At 34.2% G+C, this 22988-nt stretch overlaps 1 protein-coding gene across 4 annotated transcripts in view; it reads right to left on the reverse strand.

The window, feature by feature from the left end:
- Positions 1-22988, reverse strand: part of C2CD5 (C2 calcium dependent domain containing 5) — an 82530-nt gene that overhangs the window by 46209 nt on the left and 13333 nt on the right. For 2 of the 4 annotated variants that reach the window (XR_014297457.1, XM_082666527.1), the window contains exons 6-10: positions 20796-20951; positions 19753-19951; positions 14370-14521; positions 9505-9590; positions 1863-1971 (exon numbers count right to left, since the gene is read on the reverse strand). Coding sequence is in view for 3 of the 4 variants with exons in the window: in XM_082666527.1 (XP_082522653.1) it covers positions 1863-1971; positions 9505-9590; positions 14370-14521; positions 19753-19951; positions 20796-20951 (702 nt within the window). In the remaining variant the exon portion in view is untranslated. Of the gene's footprint in view, positions 1-1862; positions 1972-9504; positions 9591-11277; positions 11470-14369; positions 14522-19752; positions 19952-20795; positions 20952-22988 lie in introns of those variants that run through there. The other 2 variants (XM_082666529.1, XM_082666528.1) reach the window with 2 other exon arrangements.

The raw sequence follows: 22988 nt of genomic DNA on the forward strand, positions 1-22988 counted from the left end.
AATCTTCTGGGAAATAAAACATTAGTAACTGAGAATTTCTCCATGTGAATTGAAAAAATATTCTGATAGAGAAGGAAAGGAAGAGAATGGATGAGCTGTAGTTACAATACACAAAATATATTCTGTAATAAGGAAGGATTTGTGTTTTCTTCCCTGGGTCTGGATTCTTACATTTCTTACACAGCTAGAATAAACTGGCAAGTATGGAAAACCCCCAAAAGCAGTTGTTGTTGTTTTTAAGTAATGCCATGTAAAATATGGCTCTCTACTTAAACTTAGTTAAGTAACCTTCATTTGTTCTCCCAGACTCTACAGCTTACTCAGAGTATGTGGAAGCAATGATGACATCAAAATGTTTTCAATAAACAGAAGACATCACCAACAACTGAATATATTCCTGAATTTTTGGAGCTATTAGATCCATGGGTGGGTGCCGTCTATCAAAATATTTGAGTCAAGGGTCCACAGAAACACAGGTAACTTGGCCTTGGGTCACCCAGTTAATGTCAAGTATTAACTCAGTATTTCCTTGCACTTTCCAAATAATTCAAGTTCCTAACCACATAGATATGAAACTTGGCATAGTCCTCAAGGTCTCAATCCAGTAAACTGGCCTCAGTCTAAACATGCCTTTTAATTACTGCAGAATACGCAAATACTACATGAAGATAAGATCTCAGATTGACTCAAAAAGTAAGGAACAGGGAAAAAAAAATAAACCAGAGAAGAAAAAGAGAAGACTTGTGCTTAAAAGATGTATTTGCTCAGCTTTAGAGTTAAATAATCCTAGCTAGTCTTGCTTTTCTGAAATCCTGTTCAGGGTCTAGAAAAATTCCATTCTGCTTAACTCAAATGACATCAAACCATAGGACACAGATTAAATTTCTTAAAAATCTAAAAGAATGGTAATGCTCTGTATCCTCAAAATCACTATTTGTGTTTTGCATACAATAATTTCAAAGCATTTTTCTCTTTTATATAGCTGTCGGTACAAGCCCCAGGAAGAGGTTACTGGAAGTGACAATTTAAAATTTTCAAAAACATATCTGATATGTGCCAAGTAAGAATATTAATATAACTTCAGGTTTAAGGTATGTCATCAAAATAATAAGTGATTTGAGCAAGTTATTGGGCATCTAGTCAATGAGAGATGTGAGAACAGAGTCCATAGGAAAGTTCCTACCATACTTATCATGCTTATTTTAGGTTTAGAAAAATCATCAAAGCATTTTTAGTCCAAGGGCTTGAAATTACTAGGACTTCCATGCCTCTTCTCTTTTATAATCAAGACCCCGTGTTTTAAAGAAGTGAGCTGTCATTTTTTCTTGTTCACTTATATGGAACAAATAGCTACATAAAAGAAACCAAGGACCCAAAGAGAATAGTTGCCTTTTTTAAACTCTTAAGGTACTCTACACAATGTTTACAATTACATTTTAAAACAATACTTCTTTTATGAATAAGGAAATTACTCAAAATCCATAAAGAATTATTGCTAGTGAAAAGAATTAACATCTTAAGCTAATGGCCACAATGATCAAATTGTAAAATTTGTTATCTGCATGGGTCAAAGAAAATAACAGCTGACTCAAAAGTGACTTAAGGATTCCCTCAAAGTGATACACCTTGGCCAAAGATGAATCAAGATTTGTTCTGTATACAAACGTAACTAAAATATATACTTAGTTTAATTATTTTTAATTAAGATTACTGCAAATATTTTAGAGCAACGTGCGTCAGTTCATACTTTCTTTGTCATTCTTCTTTCTGGATAGATTTGGCTTAAAAAATTATAAAAATCAATGTTAATAATCACAATGTAAGTAAATGAAACATCGAAAACAAACTTCTAAAGAACATACCAGGATTGTGGATACGATCCAAAAGCTTCACAGAGCGTGCACTAACAACTCCCCCGACATGCACGAGGAATCCAGGAGGAAACGCCGTCAAGGTAAAAAATGGAAATTCCTAGTAGACAGAACGGGGGAAGAAAACAACTGACCATGTGTGAAGTACAAAAAATGTGCTTATTAAAAAGCTTGCCATAAGGAAATGAATCTACCCCTTACAAAAGGCTACCAATTATGCATTACAGATGCTTTGTAATTAAAAGTTTTCTTGGATGTTAGAGCTCTAAATCCATTTTCCCACATGTTATACAAAGTCCGAACACTCTTTTTATCAATTCTAAATGAGAAAAAAAACGTTCTCAGAGTTCCAAATTAAGATATTTGAACAGGGGGCTTCCGTGGCGGCCCAGTGGGTGGGACTCCTCGCTCTCACTGCTGAGAGCCCAGGTTCAATCCCTCGTCGGGGAACTAAGATCCCACAAGCCACACGGCATGGCCCAAAAAAAAAGGTATTTGAACACACTCTTCCTTCCTCGCAATCTCCTATTCTGATGCAAGGTGGCAATGAGACAGGAGGGCGGGGGGGAATCTGCCTGCCCCGCTACCCCACATCTACTTCTCAGTGGGCGTAGACTATCCCTCAACACACATACCCTATCCCGGGCTACCAGTAAAGACTGAAGGTCTGGGGCAGGAGATGGAAAAGAATGTGGGACTCAGGGAGGAGGAGACAGAGATGAGCAGATCAGGTTAAGAGCTACATAGAAAGGTGAAGAGAAGAGCCAATGTCAAGTTCAGGTGGGCAGAGAATCATTGTGTGAGATTATTTTCTCTATTAATATGGGGGCAGCAGGAAAAAAATGTAAAAACATAAATGCGTATTAAGAAAGGGGAGAGGTATGCAGATGACAGTAAGGCGGGCAATAAAATTCTACAAGTTCTTTTAGGCTTTATTCTCCCCTTCTCTCTCAAGGATATCAAACTTGTCAATTTAGAGACAAAGAGAAGCATGCAAGAGAGAAATGGCAAAGCAGAGAAAGGAAATTCATTGAAACAACACCCAGAAAGAAAGGGGAGTTCCTGTGGTTGCCCAAATACAGAAGCCTCTCGCGTGGTACAAATTGGATGCAAGTATGGGAAACTTAACATCCAACCTGTCTAGCTGCAAGATTAATGTAGCTCACTTAACCAGAAGTCACTTACCAGTAGCCTCAGCTATTCAGAACATAACTGAGAACTGGAAAATAAGCAAAACAGGGCCCTCAACAGTCAAAAGAACTGTTAGTTCCAAGTACTAAACTTCAGGTACTTCATTCATAAGAGATCCCCACAGACCATATTCATATGATGATATATGGTAATTATAAATGTATAATGTTAGGAACATATTCTAAAATCTATTGGTATCTTTTTTTCTGGACCCACAGCAGATTAAATGCAGCAAATAAAAGCTGGGAGATAAAGAATATTACTAGAAGCAGGCACATTAAAAACAGCAAGATTACTGATTGTCTGCTTAAAGCATGGAGAATACGAACTGACCAAAGCATAATTCACACAGCATAGCAACTTGGAGCCATTTACCACAGAGGCAAACAGTCCTGCACACCTCAATAACTCATGAGATACAGTATTAAAAAATATGTGTGTGCATGTGTGTGTGTACATACACACACATACATATTTAGAAATAAATTCATTCGAATTTAAAAGTAATCTTTAACAAGGGCAAGAAAAACCTAGGCTATACAGAAAGGTGTAAAAAAACAGTCAATGGAAGTGGACAGGTTTGGCCCAGCTGATAGGAAGAGGAAAAGGAAGAGAAGGGAGACGACGGGAGGAGAATTTTACTTAAAAGTATTATAAAATGGTTAGTCAAGATAGCTCCTTATTTCCATCTAAATTTTTTAAAATATAAGTTTTAAATGAGGAATGTACAGGTAAGCTTATGTTACTGGAAACTTTAGTATTTTACCTAATAAGTTAGATCTCTAAGGTTTTTCAATTTTAAGAATACGGAAGTTTTTAAATTTCCTCAAACTACTGTGGCCAAGTATAAAAAAACACTTTACACTTAATCTTGATAGTTAACATTTTAAATATTCTGGGTAAGAGACACTGAAAATGAAAATTTTGTAAGCTAAATGGAAAACAGTACTTCCACCAAAAATTGAGAAATAAATTAGGTAAATTCCATGCTGGAAACCATCTGCATATAAGATTTCAGATAAGTATGAAAAAAATGAACCTAAATGATTTCTCTATTCAGGATTCTTTGACTCTTCTCCCCAGATTTCAGAAGATGGGATAAAGGGACAGGAGGGAAAGCATCACTCTAGAGCCGGTCACAGCAGAAAATGTAGGGGAATGGCTGCCCAAAGAGGCAGAGACCCACGCTACCAACTTAAACTCTGTCCTAACTGTCCCCAGTTCATCCAGCACACTCCCTCAGTTTAACACACAAAATTTAACCTACAATTAAAATGACATCGTTAATCAACCCAAACTAGCATCTTCAGACAATTCTCTCAGAAGAGCTACTGCCAGTATCTCAGCTGACTGTTAAATACCTATCCTCCCACTACCATCACCAATGACTACTATGGAGCACTTACAGCGTGCCAGTCCTATGCACAGTAGCTTAAAACTATGCTTCACAATCTTTCCCACACCCTGAGACAGAGGTACTACCATCTCCGTGTTTCAGGTCAAAAACTGAGATGAAGAGGGCTTAGGTTCTCTCTGAACCACAGACTTTATCACCTGGCTTCTTGCCATTTCTGGTTAAAACACTGAGTTAAAGAATTGATCTTAATCTCTAGTCCGTTACTATACCTGATCAATCTACAGGTTCTCTTTCACTGAAAAGGACAGCCTCCTTAAGATCAGCCCAAGCACACCCTGCTTTCAATGTCCAGATGGGAATGCCAGGGACTACAGAAGACATTTTCTCTGGAAAGCCCTTATATTAAAAATATCCTGGTGGTTAAGAATCTGCCTGCCAATGCAAGGGACACGGGTTCGAGCCCTGGTCCGGGAAGATCCCACATCCCACAGAGCAACTAAGCCCCTGTGCCACAACTACTGAGCCTGTGCTCTAGAGCCCGCGAGCCACAACTACTAAGCCTGCGTGCCACAACTACTGAAGCCCGCGCGCCTAGAGCCCGTGCTCCACAACAAGAGAAGCCACCACAATAAGAAGCCCACACACCACAACCAAGAGTAGCCCCTCAGTCTCTTCAATAAGTGATGCTGGGAAAACCGGATACCTACATGCAAAAGAAGGAAATTAGAACATTCTCTAACACCATACACAAAAATAAACTCAAAATGGATTAAAGACCTAAATGTAAGGCTGGATACTATACAACTCTTAGAGGAAAACGTAGGCATAATACGCTATGACATAAATCACAGCACGATCTTTTTCGATCCACCTCCTTGAGAAATGGAAATAAAAACAAAAATAAACAAATGGGACCTAATGAAACTTAAAAGCTTTTGCAGAGCAAAGGAAACCATAAACAAAACGAAAAGACAGCCCTCAGAATGGGAGAAAATATTTGCAAATGAAGCAACCGACAAGGGATTAACCTCCAAAATATACAAACAGCTCATGCAGCTCAATATTAAAAAAACAAAAACAAAAAACCCAATGAAAAAATGGGTGGAAGATCTAAATAGACATTTCTCCAAAGAAGACATACAGATGGTTAAAAAGCACATGAAAAGATGCTCAACATCACTAGTTATTAGAGAAATGCAAATCAAAACTATAATGAGGTGTCACCTCACACAGGTCAGAATGACCATCATCAAAAAATCTACAAACAATAAATGCTGGAGAAGGTGTGGGGAAAAGGGAACCCTCTTGCACTGTTGGTGGGAATGCAAACTGATACAGCTACTATGGAGAATAGTATGGAGGTTCCTTAAAAAACTAAATATAGAAGTACCATATGATCCAGCAATCCCACTCCTGGGCATATACCCAGAGAAAACCATAATTCGAAAAGCTACATGCAACCCAGTGGTAATTGCAGTGGTATTTACAATAGCCAAGACATGGAAGCGACCTAAATGTCCATTGATAGAGGAATGGATAAAGAAGATGTGGTATATATATACAATGAAATATTACTCCACCATAGAAAAGAACAAAATAATGCCATTTGCAGCAACATGGATGGACCTAGAGATCGTTATACCGGGTGAAGTAAGTCAGACAGAGAAAGGCAAATATCATATGATATTGCTTATACATGGAATCTAAAAAAAGGCTACAAATGAACTTATCTACAAAACCGAAATAGAGTTACAGATGTATAAAATAAACTTATGGTTTACCGGGCGGTAAGGGAGGGGGGAGGTTTAAATTGGGAGATTGGGATTGACAGATACACACTACTGTATATAAATTAGATAACTAATAAGGACCTACTGTATAGCACAGGGAACTCTACTCAATACTCTGTAATGGCTTATATGGGAAAAGAATCTAAGAGTGGATATAGGTATATGGATAACTGATTCAATTTGCTGTACAGCAGAAACTAATACAACGTTGTAAATCAATTATACAAAAATAAATATTTTTTTAAAAAAAAGAGTAGCCCCTGCTCACTGCAACTAGAGAAAGCCCATGTGCAGCAACGAAGACCCAACACAGCCATAAATAAATAAATAAATACATACATACATACATACATACATTTTAAAAAAAATCTTGCCCTGTGGAGCCTAGATAAGACTTCATATGTTGATACTTTGACATAAGCCAAGTACATGCAGCATAAATCATTTAACAGCATGTGCTCAAAGACAGGCTAGTTGAAAATTCTGAGAACAAAATGGATTTTTTTTTTAAGATTTAAATAGGATTTTTCTTAGAAGATATTTAAGCAATTTTTTTTGAAATCAGAGATTCTTTTTATTATCTCAAGACACCAGAGTAAACTTTCTAGATATAAAACTCCATGCCAGGTTCCTACTATGATTTATTATATAATTTTATCCCCACTTCTAAAATGATAATTTGTCAAAAGACTTTGCTTTATATCTAAGTTTCCCAAAGTTAAAGAAAGTTTCTTTCTTTAAATGGAAGACTCCATGGTAAAATATATTTGGGAAATACTAGGTTAAACTAAGTCAATTAGGTTTCTTTATTGAAGAAGAATATACATCCCGGAATCTAAAAAGTAACTTCATTTTTCTTACAAGTGAAAAAAAATCATATTGAAAAAATAAATCTATTTGCTTTACAGCAAACAGTTCATAGGCAGAACCTAAATCTAAATAAAAGTTTTATCTCTATTTCTCATCTTCCAGTAATCTGATACCTGTTACCAAGATCTTGTCAACTTATTTTTTAATGCTTTTGTGAGAGAAAAAAAATAATAACACTTTTATTTTTGAGAACTGCTACTTGAATAACTCATAAAATAAAAAAATGATGGACAAATAAAGCTTCTCTTTTCCATAAGAAAAAAAAGCCATATAGTTTATTAAAGGTAGCAAGGGGTAGAAATGAGTATTTTAAAATGAATATATTAAATGGTAAGTAGATCATGTGTTCAATTTGATCGAGTGTTCAACTTGGCAGAGTTAAGGCATATCTGTACACATACAGGGAGAATTCTTCATACTTCTGTACATATTTTTCCCATACTAATGGCAACCACAGGTAAATGGGAAAGCCAAACAAGATAATGCTTTTTCTATTATTATGTACGCAGGGTAGAGAGGGAGGCTCACAAATTCAAGTAACTGCCACTGCAAGGTTCGGTAATGTAAATATATTGCCAATTGAGGCTTTATAAAGTTGTAAATGAAAACTGTAGCTCTCCATACCTTTGCTGTTAATGCCACGAGGATTATCTAGTAATGTATGCCCAATATGTTAATGTGTCCAAAATTTTAAGAATTTTTGAAAGCATATTTGAAAACATAAATATTATCCAAACTAAATCCAAAACAATTTTCATTGATTAGTATTTTTTTTTGTTTTAAAGCTAGGTGCTCTTCAAACTTCTTAGTACAGAGAGTAAAGTCATGGGCTTAACATACAAGCAAAATCTCATTATAGCAAACGTCAAGGCAACTCAAGTTTTTCTGTTCCTGTGAATTCTAGGATGGTAATTAGATTACAGGAAATATTCCTAGTGTACAGGACTCGAGAGAGTGTAAAACTGGGAGTAGGGAGGCGGTAAGAGCTCTCTGGCCTAAAAACTGTAAGTGACACACACCTTTATTTGACCTTCTTCCCCATGTTGTTAGTCTATGTTTGGTTTCAATGCACAGTCTGAATGTTTAGGTGGGCTACTTGATGGCCTGGTTGGTATGCCTGCCAGATGTGAGAGTAGCTGAAAGGCAACTGCTGCCTGACAGAGCATAAGGCAAAGAACTAGGTATTGCTAAAGTCCCATCGCTCTGTTTGTTCAGCTCTGTTCTCTGGAGCCTCGTCTAAAAGGCAAACAGTGCGTACACAGATACTTTCAGCACTAGGAAAGAAAGTCTAAAAAAATTACTTATTGTACTGTTTATAATAATAGGATCTGAAAAACACTCTTCTCAAAAGTCAACCTCTAGAAAAGAAATACCTTTGGTTTATAAAATACACCCTTTTACAGCCATTCACTTTGTTTCTTTTAATTTAATGCTAGTATAAAATGGAACATGTAAAAGAAAATTCTGTAAACGCTTATAACTTCCAAATCAGACATAATGAAAGCTATGGAACTGTGCCTTAAAATAACTGACATGACATATAAAATCATGCACTGTATTAGTTAAGTAGAAAAAAAAAAATGAGCCTCATAGTGCTATTAAAATTAAAAAAAGAAAACTTTGCATTATGAAAAGAAAAAAAGCTGGCAACATTTGTTAACAGCTTAAATAAAATTTAAATGATCAAGATTCAAACTACAAAAGCTACCGATACATGAAATAGGTTCTCACACAGGTTCAGAAACATACCCGCCTCCTACAGAACCTATGAGGTGATCCTCCCTTAGCAATGACGTTTATACAAAAAAATAAAAAGAGAAAATCATCCCAAAACTTCAACTATTCATTGTTCCATACAACATATTTAATAAAACAAATTTATAGTAATTAAAAGTGATGCATTCACATACTGAACAACCACATTATCTATGTTAATCTGTAGAAATATGGAATCTGCATTTCTTAACCCCAAGGACATTGGCCAGTGATAAAAATCATCTCAGAAAATAAATATATTAATATACTAAAGAATTATTTTTAATATAACATCAATAAAATTTTTTCTAGAAAATTATCTATTTTCTTTTACATACTATAACTTTAATGTAAAATCAGAAATGATTTCATCATTCAATGGATATTTCCAAATAGATTATTTCTAATATAATATTGGAAGACAAAACAAAAATATTTATAGAATTATTCCAAATTAAAAGTAATTATTCATAAATGAATTACTCTGATACCTTAAATATATTTTGGATTGAAATTACAGTATTATAGATACATGACCAAAACTAGTTTATAAAAATAAGTTTATAAAATAAACTTATTATAAAATTATAAAAATGTTATAAGTACATGGAAGCATGATAATAAAATCATATTAACAGTGTAAGAATAAAGAATGTTGAGTGACTCTTACCCTCTGTTCCAATGCTGACTGAGTCTGTTGTCTTAATAGAGCTTTAAAGGGCCCCCCTTCTTTTCCAGCACTACCACTTCCCATTCCTACAGAACATCAGTACATAAATAACAACCAAAAAACAACTAGAGAAACAGACAGTTTAATTGCATTCATCTTCATAAATATCATGAGTCAAAATCTGTTAAAAAGAAAGTATAAAGTATAAAGAAAGTTTAAAGTATTTGTGATGGCAACTAAGCACATATTTTACTTTTTTTATTCACAAAGTTTTCTTTAGAAGCAAGATGCCAAAGTCCTACTGATCACAGCAAGCTTTGGACTTAATTTGTTCTAAAAATCATTTATAAAATTATATTAAAAAAAAAAAAAATTATATTAAGGTGATAAATTTTTATATAATATTCAATTTTAAAAGTTGAATCTTCTAATAAAAAATAATCAATATAATACCAATTATTTATACCATGCTAACAATTTAAGAGTACTAAAAGAAATAAGAGAAAATTAAATGTTTGTTTAAAAGTAAATATATATAGAGAAAAAGCACTAATTGGGCTTATCTAAAATATTCTAAAATTCTCTAAAGAGCATGAATAATTTCAGGCAATTCTGAAATATAGTCACATCTATTTTCTGATAATTTCCCATTCCTAAACATAACATTCATGACAAAACAGTATTAATAGTCATATCATAGTTTTCAACACTCGTTTGCAAAAATTAACGTAAAGAGTTTTTTTAAAAAACCAGAGGCATATAATAGACACCTCACAAATGTACACAGTCATGGATGAAAGAATTACATTTCCCAAGCTCTTAGATGTATTTTTTTAAAGGCTTAATTTTAAATTTCTTTCCCTATCTTAGTTTATTCTTTTGATAATACTAATAGACCAATTATGGTCAAAGAATTATAGAAAGCAGGGGACAGGTGAGAAGCCAGTACTCTACAAACTAGAGTTTATAGTTTAGTCCCACCTTTTAAAACTGAAGATACATGCAGGCAGATTTACTATGTACGATGACTTAAAAAAGGAACTAATTTACTTTTACATTTTTAGCTGTTCTTGGATAAGGAAACAAAAGTTAGCATGTGTATAGTCCCATTCTGTTCTTTAAAAATAAAAAAGAAATGTATTTTTCTTGTAGTAACCTAAATGTAATTTTTAGAGACTATACAATACTAAACACAGAAATGAAACTAAGATTTTTATATGAAGCATATTGAAAACCATAAAATAAAACGTAATTTTGTAGAGATAAATGAAATATCAGAAAATAGAGCAGAATAACTTGAAAATTAATGCAATGGACAGAAAAAAAATGGATAATGAAAGAATATCACCAAAATGAGACTTAAACTGATTCAAACAGAATAATTTACTAATGTAACTGTATGGTTTAGCAACATGATGGTATAGGTCCAACATGAATGGAGTTGGTGTGAAGGGAAAGAAAGTAAAGCATCTAAAACAGAAACTCTGGTAATGAGAATCTAAAAATTATTGGAAATATGCAGATCTACGTGTCCTTAGACATATAATTTTTAATACATAAAATTCTTTTAGCAGAATATTCATAATTATCCATCAAGTAATCCTCAATCATGTCCTCATAATAATTCTAACCATTAAACTGTCTGCCAATAAGAAAAATAAGAGTACATGCTGTGTAAAATACCCAATACTTCTATATGGTATGAAATAATTAATTTTTTTCAAAGATGATTTAAAATAAAGGGATTAAAAAGCTGACATAATATGATCCTACCAGAAGCAGCCAGGAACAGCTCTTCACTGAAAGAAACACTTTTCCTCAGAACTGGGCTGACAAGGCTAGAAGGATGAGGGGGAAGGCTAGATTCCGAGAGGAGAAGACAGGACTTTTTAAGATGAAGGGAACCACAAGAGAGAGAGGGGGAGCTGGGACACAGGTAAATCCTAGCCCCCTGTGGGTAAGGTGCTGTGGAGGAAAGTAGCAGAGAAAAGTTGCAGATTCAGAAGATGACCAGAAAATGCAGGATAAGGAAAGCAATGATGAAGCAAAACATAACAGTAGAAATGAACTGTAAAATGCATACACAAATCAAGTAAGCATATGAAGTCATCAGCAAGATCATCTATTCAACATAATATAAATAAAAGGCAGAGTCTAAAATTCAACAAAACCTTTACAAACTCTGCACTCATTAAAAATTTTTAAATCACTAACATAGGATTTTATGCCATTCTAATTACTTTTAGCTGACTTTCCTGCCATTTTTTGCTTAAGGCTGTGTAAAGCTAAAATGTACCACATTTTTTAAAGCCAGAAATTTGTTGTCTCAAATATAAAAACTTATTCAAAGTGGTAAAAGTATAGTTCTTCAAATGTTATTAACTAAAACATACCACTTATGAGTATTTTAATTGAATACCCATTCAAAAAAAATCAACACTTGCTACCACATTAGGCAGATAGTCGCCATTAAGTTTAAATAAATACTATATTAACTTCTTTCTGTCCATCTTTGAGATGTACATTAATGATTTTCTTTTTCCTCTAAAATTTTAAATACGCAAATCCTATCACAGTACTGTTTATATTTACAAAGATTTGAGTACCTAAGAGCCAAAGAAATACCCTCTGGATCACAAAAAACATACATGGCAAAAAGCCTGACCAAAAAAAGTAAAAACTGGCTTGAGTCAGGTGTCACATCAATATCCTAACACTAGAATTCTAAAATTCCACTCCTACTCGTTGAATACTTGAAAAAAAAATGAAAATAAAACCTTGTAAAATGTCAAAAATTAGACTCTATAAAAATATTTAAATCAATATGAAATTTTTTAAAAACCCATCTGAAGACCCATCTGAAGGTGGGTGATAGCTTTAACTACAAACAGAAAAACAACTTTCTCAGTCTAAGTTTTATTAACTTTATTCTATTTTTTTGGCTCTCCAATTTACCTATAATAAATCAATCATAAACAACTAATCTATCATGAAATACATGCTGAACTACAGCTCTAGGAACTTTAGAACATTCATAATTTTGCCACTTTAAATCTCCATGAGAAATAGCAATGCTCCTCAGGAGTATTCGAAGATATTTTTGGGACCCATGATAAGGCCAAACAACTAAAAATTGTTAATATCCTATAAATATGCGATTGAGGTATTGAATAGTTATAGTAAAACAAAATGATTAATTTAGCGACAGCTTATAAATGTAGAAATACATGAGAATAATAGCTCTTTTGTAAGTTAATTTTTAAAAACTAAAAATTTGGAGCTAGAAAATAAAATGCAAAAAAGTTTTCATTGATAGTACAATTGATTGCCTACTAGAAAGCTAAGGGAAGAGAAGTCTCTTTCAGTTAATTTATTACTTCACAATCTTCTTTAGACTTGGCTTTTCTGGTGAATGAAAAAAAAGAAACAGAAAGACCAAGGAAATACTTTCAAAAATGTGTCTGTAGTATGGCAAAAAAAAAGGAAGGTAAGAAATACTGAAAAGTGACCTGGAATACACAAATAAACAACCAGTGGACAAAGCCTCAAAAATATGTTTAAGAAAACTTACTCTTCAAATGCTATCCTAGGTCTTTATTGTTTTCATTGTTATGAATTTCAAGGCCAGAACCTCAGCCTTTATTTAAAAACAAAACAAAACACAATTTCACTGGTTCACTACAATTTCAATGGTTCAGTTTTTATGACACAAATATGGTGAAGATGCCATATTCCAAAGCATCCATTACTATCAAATATCACATTATTTTAAGTTGTTATTTATAATTATACATGTAAAAATAAAGCAGTTATTTTCAAAGAATTAGGTGTTAATAATTATCTTCTTTACATTTTGTGACTACATTTATAAAAATAGATATTATGTCTATAGGATTTTTAAAAATGCCCTTTCTTTACTTTGGAAGTAGTGCTGGTTCTTTTCATTGTTTTCGTAAGATCTGGGGTCATTTTCTAAATCTCTTGTCTAACGCAAAAATAAAGTTATTAAAGATGATAAATTAAAAATAATGCAAATAAACTAGGCAAAATGTTTTCATCAATCTGGCAAGGAAACTCCCAGACAAAAATGCTATTTGCAAAAATTGCAAACTATTAACTTTTAAATGTTTTATTTATTTTTTATTTTTCTTAAGAAGAATAATTCAATGACTTAAATAAGCTAATTCTATTTTAAGGAGTAAGAAACTAATTTGATTTTTTTAATCAGTTTTTATCATAAAACATATTCACAAAAACTCAGAGATTAACAAAATACAAATAGGAGAGGGAAAAATTATAAATTTCATACCCTGGCAAATATTCAAGAATAAGTAAAGCAAAAATGCTATTTTCTAACCTAGAGAGTAAGACTAGCAAAACCAAATATTTTAAATAATAAGCTAGTAAATAGATACATGTACTCCAAAATAACCAAATCAGTTGTAAGATTTTTTCTTAATAAAATCTTAGAATTAAATTCCAAAATAGAAACAATGAATTCAAAAATGCTTATACTGCATGAGGAATTGGATTGCAAGCTACTAGTGTTACTTTCTATCCAAATGCTTTACGATGTTATTCCTCTTAATTTGAGCATGAAATGGAAAATGACTCCATGCAAAAATGAATTCTGGCCTTCTTATCTACGCTATGATTAAATCAACAAAATGTCGCTCTCTGAACAAGATAACTTCTGAACTACACAAAATTTTCACATTTTAATTGTAGTAACTGAAAATGATCAGTATTCACATTATCTTTTAACTTAAATGCCAAAAACAGGAAGAAAGGCTTGGATGGAAAGCTAATAAGGAACATAAACATATTTGGAAAAAAAAGAGAAAAAGTGAGTGGAAGTGCCTTACCAGTTTTGGGTGTCAAACTCAAATCTGTATCAGAAGAAGAGGACTGTCGACTGTAGGACTTGGAAGGTGAAAAGGAATAAGTTTGGTTTTTCAGAGGGGTTGAGGGTCCTGATGAGTGAGTATTGGGATTGGGATCTTCATTGAAGGGAATCCTGCCAGAAGAAGGTGGAGAAATATTAAGTAATCATGTGCCAAAGGACTTGACGGAGGCAGCATGATCTAAACACCAGGGAAGTATTGGGGCAGGGCCAGCAGTCATTTCTTAAGTGTGGAGCTGGGTATGAGGCCAAAGACATCCAATTGCTGTTTAACCATTCATCATTCTCCAGATAAGTAATTATCTGCCTTGAAACAGTTAATAAGCCAAGTAAAAAAGCAAAACAGCATGAAATGGCAGACTAAGGGGGTAAAAAAACATTAAAAGAAGAAATAAACAAAAAGAATAAATACATGAATAAAAATATTTTCAAACAAACAATGCTTTTTTAAGTTACGAAAGAAAAAATGATGACTGCAAATGGTGTGTGTAAATATTCACAATATTTTTTATATTTGCACACACAGATATCTTGAAAAGAAAAACATGTTTCCTTATCCTATAGCATCAAGAGTGCCACAGCTAAAAACACAGCAGAGTGGAAAATGAATATAGGCTACACAGAAACATTGCATTTTATGCAGAAGAGTCGCTTACCTGTTTTCCAACAGCTCTCTTCCACAGAATGAAACAGACCCTACTGTTACAAGTTTTGTATATAAAGAAAATAAGCAAATCAGAAGCTTTGGCAGCTATGTCACTTAGAGTCCAATCATCAATTTTATTTCTAACCAAATGCAGAAATAATGGCAAAAATACATACTGGAGGATTCTCCTAAAAACTCACAGTATACATATACAAGATAGGGTTCTTAGAGGATCTATGGAAGAGACTTTGGAAGCTGGAAGAACACTTTCACTTCCATGTAGTTAGAGCCTCTGCGGCGGCTAAATACAGGATTTCTTCAGTGCCACTGGACTACGAGTGAGAAAAGGAGGAAGCAAAGACTTGTGGTACCTGCCTACGCTACCTGCCTGCCTGCCCTCTGCAGCCACTCTGCCCGTGGCCTGCTTCCCCAGCTCTGGAGTCTGAGCAGTCTCGTACCAGTATAGATGAGAGTGGGAACAGACACAGAGAAGTTCTGAGTAAGTCGTGAGCCAGTAGCAGTATGAATTGGGCTGTTGTGAGTCGAGCGGCATCCATGGCTTGGAGGATGAACCAGCGGAGACCTGAGGGAATTTGTGGTCAAAGTGGAAGAAAAGAAAACAATACATACAAGAGATAGCAAAGTTATGTTAAAATAATTTCAAAGGAGCTTGTAGTTAGGGGACAGGAATTATTTTTTAATCCCTAGCATGCACAAAACAAGTTGAGATAAAAAAGAAGAGCTAAATATTAATTTGTTAAGAAATAGTTACAAAGAATCAGATTAATAAATTAGGAATGTGAATAAGAAAAATAGCAAGCAGAACTGCCAGTGGAATTAAATAAGAAAAAGATTAAAATTTGGATTTTCAGTTACTTTAAAATGTTTGCTATTATTTTGATCACCACAGAGCTTACTAAACAATATTTCAGGAAGAAAACACACACAAAAATGAAAAGCCAAATATGATGTTCTTACACTACTTTGAAACTGAGATATGAATAACTGCTGATATATTTTTCTACAAAGGAAGTTTAACTAACAAAACTGTTTCTGTCTAGCATATCAAGACAGAGTTATATAAGAATATGAAAATGACAGCATAAAGAGAAATGAGTGAATTGAATTAATATAAATAGATCCAATTATTCCATATTTCAGCACCCCAAGTATATAGCTTAAAACCAGGTTACACTGGGAACAAAACAAAGCAAAGGGACACCGCTTTAAAAAAAAAAAACATTAATTAAGCAATATAATGACTTTTGTGTAGCTTTCAAACAGAATAGCTTATTAAACTTAAACAGAATTTAGTTAAACTACATTCTAAATTGAAATTGTGTAAGATATCAACTAACATCCTGCAATAGATCACATCTATGCACATGTAAAGGATACTTAGACCAGATACACTTAGACCAGAAACATACATCTATGGCACTTAAATTTTCACAAAGAAATTTAGCCGAAAGAGCATAGTTATAGTGGATGGGGAAAAAAAGGTATATTATATAATGAAGAATCCTAGACTTCATATTAGCAACTATTTCATTGTGCAATGCCTTCCCTTATGCACAATGAGGGGAAATGAATTAAGTCACTACACTCTGAAAAACTACCATACTCCCATTTTTTAGAATTCAAATTAAAAGTAATCGAGAGCCCAACTTTTCCTGGCCTTTTTTCCTTTTCCGCTGTCCTGTGAACATTCCCAATAATCACAATTTATCAAGATCCAAACATGAGTTTTCGTTAACTGGCAATAATGGTCTTTTAAAGACCATCTACTTTCTGAAAATATCACTGCTTTTACTATAGGACAAATGTTTCTGCTTTTGTTGCTAATTTAATTTTTTAAAGTGTTTAACTGGTAAAAATCAAATATCTCACTGGTGACTAATTTCTACACAAGCAACTGGGTGAGGTTTTATTTTTGTTTTTTCTTTCTCTGTTGAAGTAAGTGGCTAGTGGAGTTAAAAAGTCTAAGAATCGGTGCCGTACAGAGGAGAAACTATGACTAATGTCTCCTAGAAAGTACTTTTTTTTTAAATTAGAGAATCAATAAACCATATTTAAATGCACTTTCTACCATCAAGATAGTTCAGCTAGGAAACACCAAAGAGCTTTATACTCCATAATACACTAAATATCTAAAAGGAAAACACAAACTGATGGAGCAGAACACACCATTAATAAAAGTACAATAAAATGAACATCATTAAGTGTTCAAATTATGACATCAAATTAAAATCCAAGTACAATGGAGAGAGCATCACCATAATGTATTCTTTGAGTCCTAATTCTTATCAATCTCCTTGCATGAAAGGTTGCCTTACAAGAATACCCTAGTGGTATTTCTAACATTAAATCTATTCAGGCAGGAACATAATCCAAACTACCTTATCAAATCCCTGTCTAGAATCAACAATGTTAAAATTAAAAACCAAAATAATTATAATCAGGTGACTCATAAAACAATTTTAAACTAGTGCCCAAACTGATTCATTAACAAAAATACAAAGAAGCTGGTTGAAATAAAGCAGCCTGAGGTTTTGTTTTTGTTTTTTTAAATAACATGACTTATGCAGTAATATGCCATTAGGAAATCTTAATGAAGCCACTTAAATTCTTCATGGAGTGAATAGCTGACAATTTAAGGCAAATGGCTACAACAAAATTAGAAAAAGAAAACTTAGACAAGCTCAGATTTACATTAATGTTCGCCTTCCTGAATGAAGGCGAAATGTATTCCCCTACCATCCATATGTCACTTTAAGGCACCAACAGGTACTGCAGCTTTCTTTCCACTAAGTAATTCAGTGAAAAGAGGAAAACTTCAGACATCACAATTGCAAAGGCCAGGCCCCTTCAGGCAGTACAGATAAAGCTGGAGGGTGGCAGAAGGAAGAGGGACCCAGCTCTTTACTTAAATTTGCTACGGAAAGAGAAAAAAACCCTAAATCCCTCAAAAAGTTATACCTGCAATCTGACTTTACCTGTAGCAGAAGGCAGTTCATATCTTTTTTAAGACAGATTTTAAATGGAAGATAAAGCAAATTCACTCAATAAATCATTTAAAACATTTCACTTATCAATATATTTCCAAATAAAATTAGAAAATATATGTAATACTGTGCTCCCTCTTGTGACTAAAATTTAACCCAAATAACTAAAGGCCAGCAGAAAGGAACAATTAAACAAAAAGAAAAAGTTGATAAAGAATCTCACTTTTACATAGACTGTTTGAAAAAAAAAATTGTGATTGCTTTCTAGGCAACCTCTCTTGACTACTGCTGAACTGGGAAACATTTTGGGTTTTCTGACTACAGAAGAACTCTGACCTCCTGATGATAAAAGACAGAGGTCGGCACACTATATACAGTACAGGCCAAAATCCATCCTGCCATCTGATTCGAAAATAATTAAGTTTTATTGGAACAAAGACACACTCATTTATTTGCATACTATTGACGGCTGCTTTCATGCAACATCTGCAGAGTTGAGTCCTTGCTATTTCCATTCCAGTAATTTACCAAAGAAGTTTGTTGACCCTTGATCTAGAAGAATCTCTAGAGCAATGGTTCTCAATGGAAGTACCATTGGCATTTAGTATGGAACAAGTCTTTGTTGTACAGAGTTGTCCCTAGCTGTGTGGGACAGTCAGCATTTCTGGTCCCCAATAGAATCATCCTGCTCACCCCAAGCATTACGACAGAAAATTTTCATTTCAAGCATTCTTTGTTGATAGCACCACCAACACCATGTTGAGAATCTCTGCCTTAGGCACAAACGATGACACATTAGCCAAATGGAGCCAAAAGAAATGTTCTGTTGGATCACAAATACTTTTTTAAAAAAATGTAAGAGTTTAAATTCCTTTAGATCAAGATTGGCAAACTCCTTTTTTTTTGGGGGGGTAAACAAACATAAAAACTATATGGCCAGTGCTTGAAATATTAACTATCTGGCCTTTTACAGAAAAAGTCTGCCAACATCTGCTTTATGCAGTCCCCAGTATTCTCCATTATACCCAATTATTTTATTTATATAAACTACTTGGCCTCTGTAGACACTGGAGTTTGAGACCCCTGCACAGGTCAATCTTTCCTGCTTTCTATACTATGTTGCTAATGATAGGCATAATTGGATTATCAGATATAGGGTATTAAGCATTCCCCAGACAACAAGTAAAATTCTTCAGAATGCATAAGCTTTAGATATACAGTGTCTAAAGATGTGGAACAAGTTTAATTTTATATTACTTAATTTGAATTTCATGACAGTATAAATAAAATATTAGGAATATCTAAATAGTTTTAAGCTTCAAATTTTGATAGTCATCTCTGATAAGAAAACTGCTGCAGGAAAAAATGTATGTTGAACAACTCTACTAAAATGTTTCAAATCAGGGCTTCCCTGGTGGCACAGTGGTTGAGAGTCCGCCTGCCGATGCAGGGGACACAGGTTCGTGCCCTGGTCTGGGAAGATCCCACATGCCGCAGAGCGGCTGGGCCCATAAGCCATGGCCGCTGAGCCTGCGCGTCCGGAGCCTGTGCTCCACAGCGGGAGAGGCCACAACAGTGAGAGGCCCGCGTACCACAAAAAAAAAAAAAAAAAAAAAAAAAATTTCAAATCAAATGAAAATATGTAGACAAAAGATAAAAAGCTCCATAAGAACAATTCATCGATTCATACTTACTCCTTCATTTCTTTGGACGGGGAATTACATGCAGGAAGGAATGCTGCTGGGCTACTTAATTTATCCAGTGTACACGCTGTTCCTATGGCTCGTACCACTAACCCAGATTCGCCTTCCAGATCAAAGCACTGTAAGTACCCAACAACTGCATTTCCTCTCATTTCAAGTACTTTCAAGCCAATCTTCCTCTGCAGTTCACCTACGAAAAAAGGAAGAAAACACAGTCGGCCTCTTATCTGCATGTTGCATAATACAAAGCTGGACATGGTGGTAATAGGAAAGAGTCCAGAAAATCATAGATTATTTAATATATTAAGTGTAACATTATGTTAAATATAACATTTGTATGTATTTATAAATATTAAATATAATTAACATGTTAATATAAGTATAAATATATTTCTATTTTCTATTTAAATACATAAATTTATTATAAACATTTGTACTTATTAAATATAACGTATTTATTATCTGATATATCTGTGTGAGTGTGTGTGTGTGTATGTATGTATGCGTGAGTGTATATATACACTCACACATATGTACATAATAAATACAAACTTTAGATGGAAATAAGTTCTTCAAAGGAAAATAAAGAAAAGTAATGGGGTAAGAGTGGCGGGGGAGTAGGGGTAAAAGGAGGTACAAGTTGTCAGAAAAGGACTATGAAAAGGCAACATTTAAACAAAACACCTTAGAGAGATTACCTAAGCTCTGACAACAAATAAACACTCCAAGGAGGAAAACTAGAACTCAGTTTCCTACTCCTTGTTCAGGGCATTTTCTACCATGCCACTTCATAAGCCCAATTTCCTTTTACTACCTAGTTAAGAAGTAACTATAAGCTTCTGATTCAGATTTTGTCTTGTTATAAGATGGCAATGCACATGTGTTCAGGAGGACGGGGCCAGGGATAGGGAATCAGTCAGTTAACAATTCATAGTCTTCATTGTAAAGTTTTAGTAGCATGTCAAAAGGAAGTGAAGAATTTTGGAGGATTAAGTCAATCAGCCATGAAGTTGTTTTTTTTTTTTTTTAAATACCTGACATTAAAGAAATGAGTCTCTGTCTGGCCTCGTTTGATGCCCTTGGTGTGCGAATTCGATCAATCCATTGATATTCTGGGTCTTCGTTGACCACAAGTTCTTCTACAAATCCATGAATTATTACAGCTCTATAGCACTTTGGAATAGATGTCGCTGTTAAAAAAAATTATCTATTATGCTTCTCTTTATCACAAGGCTAAATTTAACTTTTTAAAAATGTACAACTAAGTTCTTACCTTTTGGATACATAGTACAAGAACATCTTTTACTGTGATAACCTCAATGCAATCATAATAATACTTTCAATCAAACAGTCTTCTAAGTTCCATTTTATTCTTAGAAATAATCATTTTCCTTCATGAGGCCTCTTGCCTTTCTCAAGTAAGCACAGTAAGATATAAACTGTATTTTTATAATTTAGAAAATAGCTACAGACCATCTTAAATAGCGTTCAATACGAAGTGTAAAAAAGTCAAAATTAAAGTGAGCTAGCTGATATTATATAAAAAATCAGAAAGCAGATAATGAATACCGAAACACTCTAATCATTGGAAGCCCTTTGAAAAAGTTCTGCACACCACATACTGCAGCCTTAAAAATCAAGCCATTACCTTTCTGACATAATCTGAGAAGTCACACAGGCCTGTAGTTTCTAATAATCCATGGTTATAAGGCCAATTGGTTCAGTAGTCACTATACTACTTAATAGACTCATTCAATACATAGAACAACAAACGTCACAGGATTTATTAAAAAGGGGAGAATGTGAGAACATCTATACCAAACTATATGCATGCCTTGAAACTAACTCCACTACATAGGAGTTTTCAACCCTATTAGTCCAGGCTGGCTATGAATTGCCCAGATCTGTTTAATTGTGACCCATATTTCATGGCATCCGCAGGGCTCCATACCTGTAGATGCTTATGTCACTATGGATAGTACCACAGTGCCGCCTCTAGTGCTCCACTCCTATCTTTCAGCATCCTATACCAGCATAAAATGCCACTGGCTTTTTCTTTTTTTGACAGTTATTCAAAGCTTAATTATAGTCAGATCTTTTACACATTTGACAAAAGTAATTTGTTCTAACTTTTGAAAGAACTGTAATGGGCAATAAAATATTAACCTTTATAAAGTAAGACAAATACGTGAAAATTATTTTAACCTTTGTTGACCTACTGGTACAAGAGTAAAATCTACGTTAGATGATTAGCTTGCAATCTTCTCTATAAATTAGTGTCCAGTAATTATGCTTTTTAAATAATTCTGCTTTTTAAAGCCATTTGAGACTTCTGCAAGATATACACGTCCATCCACCACAAATGGCTCCACGTCTGTATGGCCTGGTTTTGAAGAGCCCATTTGAATTAAGTCCGAATATGCCACACGTGTAGCCTCATCAAATTTGTTTCCCAAATGTAGACATTAATGGGATTTGTTTTCATTGGCTGAGAAAGTGTGACAAGTCCTCTCCCCCTATGTTGTCGCTAACCTCTGACAACCCACTGACATCAAAGTAGCATAGGCTACTGTTCAGATACAGTGTATCATCTGTTTCATATCACAATGTTTTATATTATGCAGACACATACCTAGTTTAACAATGCAGTCATTTTCTTTCAACATGTGGCCTGAATGAATTGTGGACTCTTTCTGTGTAGGTCCGTTTGGGTTTACTCCCTTAATTGCTGGGTTTTGAGTTAGGACGGTAGCAAATGCACAGCTCACCCCCAAATGCACACTTTGCATTCCCATATCTGATTTCTCTAAGGATGAATTAAATTGCTGCATTGCAGGAAAAAACATTCCACCTTTATTTTCAATCTTGTTTCCAGTCATTCTTAAGTATTTCAGAGCTGTAATCTTATGTAGTGCTTTAACAATTAATTCTCCACCTCAGACTCAATATCACTAAACATAAGGTTTATGTAAATATTGTCTCATTAATATATGGATTCTTCTTTAAAAATTCTGAAAAAGATCCAAAAATCTTCACCTGTTACCCTTTCTACTGGAGTTAACTGACTGTAACCAGCAATGATTAATGTGATTCCTTCTAATCACACTCTTGTGGGCAGAGGCTGGCACAGAGACTAGAGAAGGGAGGATGTGGGGAACAGCCAGAGGCAGCCTCCCCGTGGGCCACAGTGTCACTGTCATGATGACCGCATGCACACACATGCCCCA

The sequence above is a fragment of the Grampus griseus genome, assembly GCF_964374135.1.
Source record: "Grampus griseus genome assembly, chromosome: 11".
In the NCBI taxonomy this organism is placed as follows: Eukaryota; Metazoa; Chordata; class Mammalia; order Artiodactyla; family Delphinidae; genus Grampus; species Grampus griseus.